This window comes from Notamacropus eugenii, chromosome 1, assembly GCF_028372415.1.
Source record: "Notamacropus eugenii isolate mMacEug1 chromosome 1, mMacEug1.pri_v2, whole genome shotgun sequence".
Lineage (NCBI taxonomy): Eukaryota > Metazoa > Chordata > Mammalia > Diprotodontia > Macropodidae > Notamacropus > Notamacropus eugenii.
The window spans coordinates 137215883-137231837 of NC_092872.1; the positions used below are offsets into that span (position 1 = coordinate 137215883).

General features: G+C 37.2%; 1 protein-coding gene across 10 annotated transcripts in view; it reads right to left on the minus strand.

Moving 5' to 3' along the window:
* RNF111 (ring finger protein 111) overlaps positions 1 to 15955 on the minus strand; it is a 138466-nt gene that overhangs the window by 20872 nt on the left and 101639 nt on the right. For 8 of the 10 annotated variants that reach the window (XM_072615649.1, XM_072615640.1, XM_072615653.1 and 5 more), the window contains 2 exons: positions 12335 to 12654; positions 7770 to 8025 (listed from right to left, as the gene is read on the minus strand). In XM_072615649.1, the coding sequence (XP_072471750.1) occupies positions 7770 to 8025; positions 12335 to 12654 (576 nt within the window). The remainder of the gene's footprint in view (positions 1 to 7769; positions 8026 to 12334; positions 12655 to 15955) is intronic. The other 2 variants (XM_072615660.1, XM_072615655.1) reach the window with 1 other exon arrangement.

Sequence of the window (15955 nt, forward strand, 5' to 3'; positions counted from 1 at the left end):
GAGAAAAAACAGCATTGCATTTAAAATAGTACCACCAAGTCAGGAAAACTGTTGTTCAATCCTGCTTCTGAAGAGCTATGTGACCATGGACAAGTCAACAAATTCATTAGTGCTCAAGAAGTTCCTTAACGCAGAAGGCATAGACAAGTGACTACTCTCCACCGACAGAGGGCGTTGTCTACACGATGATGGCCTCATGAGGGGAGACAGAAAGTATCGGATAGTATGCTTACAATATATTTTGGCCACAGGATGGAATGCCATGAGTTACTTGCCCAGCTCTACCATGACCTAGTTGTAATGTCGTTGTACAGTCATTTAACCTCTGGGGATTTGGTTCTCATCTAGAAAACAGGGGAGTTGAATTAGATGATCATTAAAGCCTCTTCCAATTCTAAAATTGAACCTATATAACAAGACAGTATGATTATAAAGTAATGAAATCACTCCACCAAATATCTAGAGTTTCTATCTGCCAAATAACTTTTGTCCCTTTTGAAATCGACAGACACATAAGGAGACTGCTGTTACATAAAATCCTTTAAAACTCCTTTTCTGCAATTAGCGCAAAAGATTAAATTATATTCTTTTGAATATTCTCATGGGACACTGTCTTTTAGAGGTAGATTTGTATTTTGTAAGCTCTAACTAACTCTCAGTCATATTTACCTAATGATATGGTTAATCATGTTAATATTTCTTTTACTAAAAAAATAACATTAAGTACATTGTCATTCATTTTCATGGCATGTCAGTGTGTCAAGCTCATTTCTTTTACATCACAAAGAAAGTCTCAAATGAAAACTCATACCTCAAAGAAACTTAGGATTTCTACATTATTTTTCACTAGCCTAAGGAATAAATCTATGTGAATGAGGTCAATGTCAGGCAAATATATCAATACTTTATTCATTTATGATTTTGACATTCAAACTTTCTGGATTCCTTAAGATATTAGAATTTTTCCACTACAGAATTTGAAATCACTTTGTTTCCTGTGATACCATTAACTAAGTATTATTATCACAGATACATTGGAAAGAGTTGATTCTCTCATATTTTCAACATTTCACCAAATTCAGTGAATGAATGGATGATGAGTCTGTCTTAATACTAACATATTCTTGTCCTGTCTCTGACACTTATTTGCACAACAGTCATTAAGTTGCCATATACTTTTTCAGATATTCAGCATCTCCATTTTTATGGAGATAAAAATGCCTCAAATACCTATCTGATTACGATAATCAAACAAGATTGTATATGAGAACATTGCAAACCTTCAACTTTGATACAAATATCAGCTGTAGTTGTAGTTACTGTTGTTGCTACTACTGTTAGCAGCTGGGTGTCACAGTGGATTAAAGCACTGGGCCTGTGAAGTCAAGCAAGACCTGAGTTCAAATCCAGATTCAGATACTTATGGGTTGTATAACCCTGAACAAGCAACTTAACCTCTGTTTGCTTCCTCAACTGTAAGTAGAAATGATAATAATAGCACCAACCTTGCAGGGTCGTTGTGAAGATTAAACAGCATTTGTAAAAATTTTTAAAGTCTTCAACACAGTGCTGGTTCAAGGTAGGTACTACTAGGCAAGTACTTATTACTTTCTCTTTCCCCTGCACTCTAAATTTTATGCAATTCAAAAAATCTAGGCAACTTTGTCCTAAAATGCATCTTTACTTGCAGATTTAATTTCACATTAACTTTAACAGATATCAATTTTATATCTTATATTAGAGTAATTTTCACCATTAAAGGTTATTTGGTCCTATTTCACACTCTAGTACTCCTCTGGTATTATTTTCAACCTTTATTTATCAATATGCCACTGTGCCCATGCTTTGTTATAATCAAGTTGGTTTCTCCCACCGTCCCCAAGATGTTTTGCTCTTTTCTCTTTATGCCTTATTTTTATTTCAACTTGAAATGTACCCTTCTATACACCATAGTTATTATGTATGACTGGACAATCTTAAAAGTAATTCTGCTAAAAAGTGAAACATTCTAACAATGCACCTCTGCTTCAATAAGCTACATGTAAAAGTGAGTTGGACAGCTTTGTAGTTATACCCTGTATTACCAAATGGGATATATAGAGAGGTACAGGGATTAAAGATCACTAGTGAAGACAACTGGGACACAATTCCATATCTTAAATCCTAGTTCCTTATTCTTTTCACTAAATACTGTGACTATAATTGGTCAATCGATGTGCTAGATAGAAAACAAAAATTCACTAAGTGTGTACTGTGTAGCAGATACTGTGCTATTAGCTTTATAAACATTATCTCATTCGATCCTCACAAAAACCCTAGGAAGTAAGTACTACTCTTATCCTCATGTTATAGCTGGGGAAACTGGCAGATTGTGGTGGGGGTTTTCTGAGGGTCACAAAGTCACTAAGTGTCTGAGGTCAGATCTGAACTTAGGTTTTCACAATCATGGTAGATGCTCTGTCTGAGAGAGAGAGAGAGAGAGAGAGAGAGAGAGAGAGAGAGAGAGAGAGAGTGTGTGTGTGTGTGTGTGTGTGTGTGTGTGTGTGTGTGTGTGTGTATGAAGAGTTATCAGGGTTGATAAACAAGTACAAGGCATGGTCCCTATAACTAATAAGCTTATGATGTAGTTGGGTACACAACATAAACATAGAAAACAAAGTCATAAATAAGCTGAATTGTACGGTACAGACTGAGGAACAAGAGTTCGATGACAAGAGGAATAGTCAAGGAATAATTCAGAGTGAGCTGAATCAGGTCTTGAAGGACTTTCAAGATTTTTAAAAGATGGAGAGAATTAATTACAGGTAAATTTAACTAGGTAAGCAAATGCAGAAGGAAAGTCAGTATGAAATCTTGGGATGGTGAGGAGTTGGGTCCACATTAGGCTAAAGACTACGAAAGATAAACTCATACAATTTCACAGCTGGAAGAGACCGTTAAAAGATCAACAGATTCAAAATCCTTTTACTAATCCTCTTAACTTTTTCTTATAATATTTAAAATTTATATATTTTTATTGATTAAAATTTCCTTGTCTACTATATAATAGACAAATAGATTTTGTCTACTTGAAATATGTATAATCTTTAGTTCAGTACACCAATTCACTTTAAATTTATTGCGGAATATGGTATGAGAAGCTGGACTAAACCTAATTTTTGCCAGAATGCTTTCCAGTTTTCCCAGCAGTTATCATCTCAAAATTTTTACTTATTTATTTTTAGTTTTCAGCAATCACTTCCATAAGATTTTGAGTTCTAAATTTTCTCCCCCTACATCCCCAAGGAGACGTGCAATGGGCTACACATAAACACTCATATTAAACATATTTTCACATTAGTCATGTTGTAAAGAAGAATTAGAACCAAAAGGAAAAACCATGAGAAAAAAGGAAAAAAAAGAGAGCCAACAGTATGTTTCAATCTGCATTCAAACTCCAAAGTTCTTTCTCTGGGTATGGATAGCATTTTCCATCATTAGTCTTTCGGAGTTGTCTTAGATCCTTGCATTCCCAACAGACAATATTAAGATAATTCTTTCTTAGGTAATTTATATTTGGGAGTTTAAAGAACCCTAGGTTCCTGAACTCAGGCCCACCTGCTTTCCTTTCTCACCTCTGCCTACTGGCTTCTGTCAAGGTTTAGTTTAAATGCAGACTTTTCAATGTCACACCTCCACCTCCACCCCTCCACCGCTAGTGCCTTCCCTCTGAGATTACCTCCCATGCATGTAGTCTCTGCATTTAGAATATCAGCACTTTAAGAGCAGGGACCATATTTTTACATTATTTCCTATTGCCATATTCAACATGCTTAACAAATGCCTGCTGACTGACTTCCATCCATCTTCTCTATTTTTTAACCAGTACCATGATTTTAAAGATTCCTGTTTTATAATACAGTTTGAGTTCTGGAAGCACTTATTCCCTTTCATTATTTCACATTATATTTTAGATCTCCTGTTCTTCCAAATGAATTATTTTGTTTAGCTCTGTAAAGGATCTCTTTTATAACTGCGCATTACAATGTAAAAATTGCTAGAAGCAGTTATCTCCTAGCTCCCAAACGATTCTACCTCTCTTCTCAAGGAATTTAAGTTCTGACTCAGGCTTCCTCTCCACCCTAACTCCTGTCCTGATAACAGGTGACTTCACCATGCACATTAAAGATGATCTGTACTCCTCCATTCCACCTCAGTCACACATAGGGCACTCTCCATCTTCGCCTTCACACTCAAGTTTTCTACTTCCATGATTAAGAATTCTGAAAATATTTTATGTGATCATAACTTCTTAAGATTCCATCTCTCCCTATGCCTCACTCCTTCTTAAACTATTTTTTTTTTATGGAGGGCCATCTCCAGACATCCTGATCTTTATCTTGTCACTGGACCCAGACGGCTCCAGAAGAGAAAGTGAGGCTGAGAAGGTAAAGTCTGCACAGCTTTCCCTCACTTAAATCCAATTCACTTACATGCCATAGCACCACCTTCCAGATGTCATGCTCCTCTTCAAGACCAAAGGACAAATAGCAACAACAATTCTTTACCACAACAATCAGTCGCTCCATCCAATACAATCCAGTACTATCCAATGCTTTTATCCTTGTTGTGGTCTCACTTTTCTCCCTTTTCAGTCTCTAATCCTCTAAGTTAATCAAGTTCATTGTTACAGTCCTTTAATTTCAAATTCTTTCCCCCTTTTCCCATCACTGCTAATTTCTTTCCAAGTACCAAATCATGGATGGCTTGATTCCTTCCCACTTCACCCTGTTTGTCCATATTCTCAGCAGAACACCTATCCTTATATGTGACTGAAAAAAAAAAGCTAGTATTAACTATTTTATTCTCCTCATATACACTAAATCTCAAAATTCCTTAACACTGGCCCCCATTCTTTCTTCTTTTACTCCAGTATCCAAAGAAGAACCCCTTCTTAGCAAGGCTAACACTTCAATTATCTCTGCTTTCTCTAATTTTCAATCCCATTTACTCTTTCCTTTCTTGTCTTCCCTGAAAACATGTACAAATCTATCCCATCCTTTAAAAAACCTCACTTGACCCTAATATCCCCCTCAAGCTATCCTCCTTTAGCTATCCTCTCATTCACTGCCTAACTCTCTGCACCTTCACCACAATCTGTCTTCTGTGCCTAGAATGGATGTCCTCCTCACCTCCAGCTTTTATAATTTCTATTTTCCTTCAAAGTTCACTTCAAACACTACCTTGTTAATATGAATCCTTTTCCATTTCCCCCGTCTTCAGCACCAGGTGCTGGAGTGAGCTAGGTAGTACAGTGGTATAGTCAATGTCAGCATGGATGACAATATGTCTCCTATAGATCCCAAGTACAAAATCACACTCTGGACAAGAATTGTTTTGATTAACAATAAGAGGTCTAATGAGGAACCCTATATGCTTAAAGAAAATACCTGCAGTGTTTGTGGTTACAGTTTACCTTAAGTGAAGAGGGGAAGGGCAGGCTATTTAAGAGTCTTTTTCTAGTTCTGGTAGTTCTAATTCTTTGATTTCTGCCTCGGGCTCCATGAATCCTCCTGGAGTCTTGTTTCCCTGCTCTAACACTCCTCAGGCCCACTGGCTAAAATTTATTAGAGGCTCATTCAAAAAAGAAATCCTAGTTAAACCAGGAGGTTTAACTCACTTTTCCTGCCTAAAGATTGTTTCTACTCTTTTCCTACAAACCATGTTCACATTTTAGTCATGGTAATTATTATCTATGGCTACTGCCACACATGTAAGTACAGTGAGTAGAGTTCCTGAAGGCTTAGGACATGAGGAGGTTATTTAATTCTTAAACAAGCCTGCTGGGACATATTGATATCTAGAGATAGTTAGCAAGAGAAAATACGTAAACTCTCTGCTACTAAATCATATACGTGAGACAACTAAGAGCTTGGGAAGCAGTGAAGTCAACCTGGTAGAGTTTCTGACTGCAGGACCACAGAATTCTCTGGTACTGAAAGGCACGAAATACCTGATGGTCTAGCAGGGAGTAAAACTAAACTTATTGTTTCTGGAAGCAATGATTTAAGTTAGGAGAGTTGGTAGCTTTACCACTAGCATCTTTAATTATGAGACCTCCTGCTTAGGCATAAGCCATTAAGATTTAGCAGTATCTGGTACAACTATGCAACATAGCCTTTACGAGGATATTATCACTGATTTGATGACCTCCCCTGACAACTCCTATATGCTCCTTTTCAAAGGAGGTAAAAAAGTACAGAAGAGAAGACAGACCAAAGAGTTCTCTAGTACTGAAATGCACCTATGAGGTATCTGATGGTCCAATAAATATATGGCACATTTTCCAGATAAGAGTAATTAATGATAACTAGGAAAAAAGAGATACTAGAATGCTAAGAAATTAAAATAAACTGGGGTTAAGAAGAAAGTTAAGGATAGTGTAGTCCCATCAAGAATTCGAAAGGCCCTCAGGGCAGAAAAGGGGCCTGAGATTTTTAATTTTAAGACAGAGATAAACCTATGGAAGGAAAATTTCTGTCATAAAAATGGAACTATAATTCTGCTTTGAAGGCAGATGTAGGCTGGGACTAAAAGTGGAATATGGTCCTTTTGGGCAAATTAATGATCCTTCTTCCCTCCTTTAAGCACAAAGTAGAGATGGGCCTTGTTGGCTGTGTATAGGAGAACAAGGGTTACTCTCCCTTTTACTCCCACATACTCTCCTGAATTTTAAAGACCAATAAAAACCTAGATAAAAACTGTCACTGCCCCATGAATATTAAGCGGACAGAGTACATAGATGCCCTAATTTAGGAAGTCTTGTGACTGAAGAAATACAGGGAAGGTTAAAATATTTATTTTAAATATATTTTAACTGATATCTTTTATTTTTAAATCACCTAAATTTCTCAATTTCTCCCCTTCCCAACAAGGAGGGGAGAAGGAAAATAATTCAGCAATGATAACTAACACATCAACCAAGAATAATATTTTAAAAATTTATTACATAACATAATAGTTGACAAGGAAATCCCCTCAAATTTTAGAGAAGTGGAGATTTTAAACTACTCTGATAACTAATGGAGGCTTTAACAGAGATTTTTAAAATCATTTCTGGTTTCTTGGAAGTTTACTCTACATTTGATAAGTCAGCTTTACTTGCATATCACTTCTTTAGCAAATGAAAAATACCTTATTTCAAAGCAGGAAAAAATGACCAAGAAATCTTCTCTTCTTTCACAGACCTTAGACAAAGAACACTATTTTGAACCACAGGATCACTTAAAATTTTTCAAATCTACTTTCATGTATGAGAAACAGAACTACATAATGGATAGAAAACTGAACACAGAATCAGGAAAGACTTGGGTTTGAACTCTGTCGCAGCTACTTAATACCATCATGATCACAAGCTAAGTAAGCAATTTAATTTCCCTAATAATATCAATTAGTTATCTGTAAAAAAGGAATAATAAAGGTAGCATCTAGACCAGAAGGTTGTAAAATTCAAATGAGAAGATGTATACAAGTACTTTTTGCACTCTAAAGAAATATAAATAAGTTTTTAAAATGAGAACTACCTTCTAATATATTATTTTTCTTGCATTTTCCTAAATCATCAGAATTTTCTAGCTGACAAATTTTTTTTAAAAGAATTTAGGATCCAAGAATACTCATAACAAGTAAATATTGAATAGTACTGCTAAACAATTCCACGGAGTAATTAAGAAATGTATTACTGTGATTAATGTGTCTAGTTAAATATGTGCAGTTATAATTATACTTACAAGGGGGTGGCATATAATGTCGGCATGATGAAAGGGAAGCTTGTGGAGGAGCCTGGGGTTGAGGTTGTGCAACCACACTTGATCCATAACCATCCATTGAAATTGGCTGGCTTGGACCAGCACTAGTCTGGTGGCCAAAAATTGCAGCTCGTGAAGAAGAAACAGGGCAGCAAGGATCAAAGGCAGATGCTCCATGAAAGCCAGCATTTCCATGACTTCTGATACCATTGCTGCTCAGGTCTACTGGTAAAGCCTGCTGTATAAAACAGAACTATGTTTCCAAATAATCTTTACAGAAAAATTTCAAAACATGAATACTTTACATGTAACTTATTAAAAATTTTCTAAAGTGGTCTATATAAGAATGCATCATATTAAGAAACTAAAAAAATTTAACGAATAACCAATCAACAAGGATTTAATATGTGTCTAGTTTATGGATAACAGCTGGTCAGTAACTTTGGTCAAGAAATTTAGGCATAGCTCCAAATTACTTTCCATCAAAACTTCACCAACAGTGTGTTAGTATATCTATTTTTCCACATCTCCAAAACCAATCACCTTTTTTTTTTTATTTTCACCAATCTGATAGGTGAGGCTGAACTTCAGAGTAGCTTTAATTTGCATTTTTTAAAATTATTAGTCATAGTCTGTACTTCTTCCTTTCAAACCACCTGCCTATTCATATCCTTTGTATCAAATGGCTCCTATTCATAAATGTATTTTTAATATCAAAATTACTACAATTCCTCAGCAGGGAAAGCCACAGTAATGAAGAAAAAAAATCAGTTCTAAAACAAAGAAGATGAAAACATTTGTTGCCCAGACTTTGACAGGGATAATCTACAGAATTAGAGCATCAATGTATATTTCTTGGTTAAGAACTATAGAGAGTGAGCTGGGCCCAGAACTGAAGATTTGGGGCTGGATTTCATTTGGAAATTTGACGATAATTTCTATGCTCTCAAATGGCTTGCCTCTGCAGCAGCCCATATATTTTATCCTACTATTCCACAAAGAATCTCACATACACACACTTACTCTCTCTCTCCCCTTCATATTCATGTATACATAATTCAAATAATACCCCAAAGGGCAATGTGTACATAAAAGTAAAAGCTGTAATTACTTACATAGTGGCACTGGCAAAAATTATTATAATTACAGCAATGAGATTATCAAGTGTTCCGTGAAATGACAGTCCTTGTTACTTTGGGACACAAAGCAATTTATGAAATTTGATAGACACTTTCAATATTATTGTCATAGAGACTGCTGCATTTGCATCACTAAATAGAACAGTAAAAGGAATTCTATCTATGGTTAACCCAGATGAATGAACAAATTATGATACATGGAAATAGAGAAATATCTTACATGATAAGAAACAGCAAATATGAAGTATTTATAAGAACACAGATTCAAACATTTATAAGAATTGATGAAGAGTGAAAAAAAGTAGGATGGAGAAGGAATAAACACAATAACTACAAATGTAAAGGAAAAAAATGCTAAAAAAGCAAGCTGAATTCAGACTAAATTCACCTAGGCACAGGAGGAAAGATGATGACACACATTTTCCTCCTTTCATCAAAGGAGTCTGGCATAATGGATAAAATGCTGGACAGTCAGGAAGACATGGTCTGACGTGCACCTTAGATACTTCTTAGTTGCATGATCATGGGTAACTCAGGTAGGCTTCAGCTTCTTCAACTACAAAATAAGGGAACTGGACTAAATGGCTCTAAGGTCCCTTCCAAATCTAAAGATATAATACCATGATGTATGATGCAGTAAACCATGTTTACCGAATGTCGTGGGTGCATTAAAAAATGGTAGTTGTGCCCAACAGTTCTGTTTAATGGGTTTTCTTTCATAAGGAAAGGCTCTGGTGGTGATGATTACTGGAGTGGAAGAGGTAATGGAGAAATGACTGGTATAAAAAAGGCATCAATAAATTTTGAAAAGAAAGAAAATAGTTTAGGTAAAAACCTGATCATTTAGCTAGCTTTTAAAAAAATCCATCAACATGCTAACAGGTCTCATATACACAAAGATATTCATGACAGCACTTTTTAACGTAGCTAAGAACTAGAAATAGAGTAGATGGGATTGGAGGATGATTGAACAAATTACAGTATTTGAGTATAATGGAAGAATCCACTACAAGAAACAAATATGAAGGATTTAAGATGACATAGGAGGACTTGTGTGAACTGATTTAGAGGTCCAAGTATTTTAAAGGAACCAAGAGAAAAATTCATATTATTATCATAAAAAAATAAAGGAAAATATCATCACTGAAAGGCATCAGAAATCTAATCAATCTGGTAACTTATGACTTTGGTTTCTGTTGCTTTCTACTTTTCAATTAGAGGCAAGAATGTGTTCTATGTTTTAAGACATGACTAATGTGTTAAGCTGTTTTGTTTAACTATATCTTTGTTAAGAGAACTATAACTATAACTGTAACTATATCTTTGTTCTACTGGAGAAACAGAACTGCAACTGGAAAATGACAGTAATATTTAAAAAATAGAGAAAATCAACAGAACAATTCTTTAATTTTTAAATACCACTGTCATGCTAAACAAATGGTCCCAAAGTCCTAGACAATGAAACATAAACCTGTCTTTTCACCGGTTCTTTGCACACTATTATACATGGATACTCCCCTTTAACCCTTGATTTCTAATAAAAGTCAAATAAGCCTGGAAATAGTCTCCTCAGGTGGTAAGAGTGGGACCTGAAAAACTTTCCTGCTGTGACTTTCTTGCTGTCAAAATTAGGGTGGGACTTACCCTCTCTGGGTGAATGTAACTTAAGCATAACTGATCTAGGATCTAAAAACCCTTACTTAATGAGTCCCCTTTCTCCACCCTTTTAATGTTTTCTTGAGTATTTGAATTATATTTTTTGTTTTGTTTTGTTTTACTGCAGTATTGCTTCCTCTATCCCACCACGCTGCCAACGAAGAAAAATGGCAGGAGGGAGGCAAATAAACTCTCTGAGGTCAGAGACTATTTGGCTTTGTAGCTCTAGTGCCCAGCTCTGCACATAATATATATTTAGTAGAAAAAAAAATACCAAGGCAGCCATTTGGGGAAGGACAAGATTATATGAAAAAATGGCAATGGCACGGCATACAGTGGCTGTGGGCAGTTCTCTGAACCTCTCACAGTGCATCAGGTAACTGTCTGAGATGCTAAGTACAAATCAAGTCATCTGCTGTGGCACAGCATGCTCCTTACCAAGGGGTCCCTACACCAAAGATATTCCTTGTCTTCATTTTCCACCAGCTGCCCTTGGACTGGACTTCATTGAGTCCCCAGAAACCTCCTCATCGGAAAACTGATTGTCCTTTCAGGCTACATTGGCTTTGGTACTCATACCTCAACAGTAGCCTCAGCACTCTGCCCCTCTGACTGGAGGACAAAGAACTCCTTTAAAGCCTCCATTTAAAGAGGACTCTAAACTCCTCTTAATTTCCCATTAGCTGTACCTGTTTGACAGGACTTTATCACCTTCTACCCCAACTCCAGCCTCCAACTTTGTGTCCCAGCTTCTACCCCCCTCTCCTCTTTTCAGCTTCATTTTGTGTGCTGTCCTCCCCCACCAGACCGTAAAGTCTTTGAAGTAAGGGACTTTATATTTGTATCTCCTGTGCTTAGCAAAGTGCCTGGCACTTAATAAATGTTTACAAACAGGGCAGTTTCCCTGCCCCTTTTACCCCCCAAAATTAGTGGTTTTGAGTATGTTTTTTCACTTTAAATTTTTTAGCCTTCTACTGGCAGAGCTATATATTTCCCTCCTGAAATCTGTTCTCTTTTGGAGCTACATACACATACCCCTTAACATGGAATGTGTGTACATGTTCATGCACACGTGTTTTACCCAGTTTAACACAGAATGAAGAAAAAGCCTATGATCATGTTTGTCTTAGTTACTTGTTATCATCTTTAAAAAAGTAATGGTGGTTTCTAGAAGGCAATCTAGGTACAGTAAAAAGAGCACTGGCTCAAGAGTTAAGTTAGAAGAAATATGTTTTGTATGATTTCACATGCATAATTAAATAGTATAATTTTGCTTGCCTTCTTAGTGGGGGAGAGGGTGGGACACAGGGAGAGAATCTGGAACTCAATATTTAAAGAGAATGCTAAAAATGCATAAATAATTTTAAAGGTAAAAAAAAAGTTAGAGAACCTGGGTTCAATTTCAACTTATGGTTGTACAATGCTCTTTAAAAAAAAATAACTTCAAGGATGATAGAAACTCTAAGGCATAATTCAGCAGAATAGAAACTCAAAGCTTAGGACTGTTCTTCATTTTTGTCTTTTATTTCTCTAACATTTAGCACAGTTCTTTAAAAATAAAAAAAGAATAATAAATCTTTGTTGAATTAAATTCACAATCAAAAAGTTTGCACTGCAAGCAGTTTGGTATGGACTGTATGAATTTAATTCATTAACTATGTTATAAATGAAAACATGGTAGCAATCATTTTTAAAAGCTTCTATACATACTTTTCAAGAAAAATTAAGTAACTGTTACCAAATTATACATACCTGGTCATGGTAGCTGGTGGCAGAACTACTACTTGCTCCACATGGTGCCTGCACTTGTGGAGGTCTTTCCACGGGACAACTAGGCTCACTGAACGAAGGAGAAATTGGAACAGCAGGGTGAGGAGTATGGTGGTGGTGGTGATGATGCTGAAAATGGTGACCATGTTGTTGAAAACAACTTGTGTGAGGGTGCCCTATTCCATGGAGATTTTGTGATGACCCTCCACATGGTGAGTGCTGAGGGCAACAGGAAGGTAACCTTGGCATTGCAGGAGGGCCAGTCTCCATTACAGCACTAGATGTGGTTCTCCTTATATCATCTTGAAACAAAAAACAATGCATAAGATAACTGTTAAATAATTGCCAATTATCACCATGAAACTAAAAGTGAACAATTGAAGAATTAGCTGACCAAAAAATGATCCAACTTATTAGATGATCACCAAGGGTTGCCATGGCAAAAAATAAAATAAAATTCAACTCCAGCAGGCATCTTCATGATAAGCCTCTCCAAACTTAGCTAGGCTAGTTGTCAGACAACAGACATAAGGTCTATACTAGGGTTATACTTTAATTAATGGTAAAAAGGGAGTCCAAGGACCCCTAGGGGTCGCTGAGAATTTTTAAGAGGGTCTTCAAAGCAAAACTATTTTCATAACACTACGACATTTTAATTTCTAATATGGGAAATATCAACAGATACAAATCTAATAAACAAAAGTTATTGGGGGGGAGGGTTCCTCAATAATTTTTAGGAATGTATCTGAAGATAAAAAATTTTAAGGACTTCTGCTTTTCAACTTTTTGATCCAGGCAAAAATCTTGACAGAAAATTACAATACTCGTAATAGGCAATGCCCACAGGATAATTCTAGTGAAAGCATACTTCAGCAAAAATAGATATTCAAAAAAATGTTTAATGGCAGGTATCTCATTTTTATTTTCAAAGATGAGTATATTATCTCCTATTTGTTTTCACACTGGAAGTTAGGAAGAGGGAATAATAAAGGTGAGGAGAAAAAAGAATTAGGGGACAAATGGCTCAAACCAAGGAATTCTTCTTCCATTAAGATAAGTCAAGCAGTTATGCTTTATACAGATAAGATTCAATGCTATATGTACATCATCACTGTGAGGATATATCCCTCATAGTAAAGGTTGCTGTGCCTGGTCCAAAACACACAATCCCTGACATATACTGGGTCAGCCACAAACTTGAGACAGACAACTCGCAACCCAAAAACCTAGTTCTACGCTTCTGTTGCTATCAAAATTAATCACTTTGTCAGTGCTCATCAGTGAATCTTCATATACACAAAGTAGTTAGGGAACATAAACCAGGAAAGAAGGAAGATAATTTCTATCCCAATATAATAGTCTCTGTCAAATTAGTAATATCTCTCTTAGTAACTCTAGCCCTGCATCTCTGTTTCCAGATTCTTTTATCCAGCCCTTTACTAAACTAGATTCTTTGACCCTACTACCACATTCCTTTCTCTAGACTCTTGCCTCCTTGGACATTCTTGTCTCTGCCTATGTAAATTCTGTGGACCATTAAATTGGATCCATCTACAGGACATTTATTTCTTGCTCCTTCCCAGCTTACCTGATTCCAAGAAATATCTTTAATACCTATTTAGATCTATTGCAAGCTAATATGACAAAAAATAAAATGATAAATATTAGAGAGGAAGTGGGAAAACTGAGAAACTAATGCACTGCTGGTGGAGTTCAGAACTGATTCAATCATTCAGGAGAGTACTTTGGAACTATAACCAAAGGGCAATCAAACCATTGATCCAGCAATACACTAGTAGGTGTGTATTCCAAAGACATTATAAAAAAGGGACCAGGACCTACAGCTGCAAAAATATTTACAGCAGCCCTATTTGTAGTAGCAAAATATTGGAATCTGAGGGGATGCCTACCAACTGGGAAATGGCTAAACAAGCTGTGGTATATGAGTGTCATGGAATACTACTGTGCAATAAGAAAGGATGAACAGGTGGATTTCAGAAAAACTGAAAAGATTCACCAGATCAAACACATTCAAAACAGATTCAAAGTGAAATGACAGAATCAAGAAAACACTGGACACAGTATCATCAACATCACATGATGATCACCTACGAATGACTCAGCTCTTCTCAGCAACACAATGATTTAAGACAAGCACAAAGGATTCAGGAAGGAAAATGCAATCCACATGCAGAAAAAGAAGTAATGGACTCAGAATGCAAAATGAAACATATTTTTTCACTTACTTTATTCTTTCTCATGGTTTTATCTACTTTTGATATGTTTCTTCTCCCATAACTGTGACAAATATGGAAATATGTTTTACATGATAGCAGCACATGTATAAATTATATCAGACTGCCTACTATTTTCAGAAGACAGGAGTGGAGGAAGAAAAATTTGGAACTCAAAATTTTGTAAGAATGAATGCTAAAAAATTTTTTCAATAGGTAGTAGGGGAAAAAATAAAATTATATTTAAATTATAAAAAAAGACAAGAAAAAAATGCCTGGTTCAGTGACCCTCAAGATGTGGCTTGGGGGGCGGGGGGGGAGCAGAGCCAAGATGGCGGAGTAGAAACACACAAATACGCTAGCTCCGAACCCACAGCCCATGAAATATCTGTAGAAAAGAGCTGCCAATAAATTTGGGAGCAGGAGAAGCCACAGAAGCGGAGCGGACATGATTTCTGTTCCAGAGAGCCTGAAAACCTCTCACAAAAGGTTCTTCGCGCTGCGGACGCGGAGCTGACCCCAGCCCTGCGTTGACCACCCAGCGCCAAGAGGAGCAGATCCGAGCAGGCTTCGGGGACAGAATCTCCAGCAGCCCCGCGGGTCCCTCCACCCACAGGTGACAAGGGTCGGTGAGAGGCTCTCTTCGGCAGGTCGAGAGGGAAGTGGGGAGCCCCCATGACTCAGGCCCCCTCGGGAGGCACCAACGGAGGTGGGAGCAGACTGGGGCTCCCCAAGCAGGCAGGAGCCCAGATCCACTGTTGAAGGTCTCTGCATAAACCCCCTGAGGGAACTGAGCCCATGAGGCGGCCCTGCCTCGACCCAGGCAGCTGAACTTGATCTCACACTGAATAGCAGCCCTGCCCCCACCCAAAGCCCTGAGGCTGGGAAGCAGCATTTGAGTCTCAGACCCCAAGCACTGGCTGGGAGGATCTGGAGGCTAGGTGGGTGTGAGGAGAATATTCAGAGGTCAAGTCACTGGCTGGGAAAATGCCCATTAAAGGGAAAAAAACCAAGACTATAGAGGGTTACTTTCTTGGTGAACAGGTTTCTCCTCCCCTCCTTTCTGATGAGGAAGAGCGGTGCTCACCATCAGGGAAAGACACGGAAGTCAGGGCTTCTGCATCCCAGCCCACTCAATGGGCTCAGACCATGGAAAAGCTCAAAAAGGGCTCAAAAAATTTTGAAAATTATGTTAGAGGACTGGAGGAAAAACTGGAAAGAGCAATCAAAGACATGCAAGCAAAGTATGAACAGCAGATCAGCACCCTGCTAAAGGAGACCCAAAAAAATGCTGAAGAAAATAACACCCTGAAAAATAGGCTAACTCAATTGGCAAAGGAGGTTCAAGAAGCCAATGAGGAGAAGAATG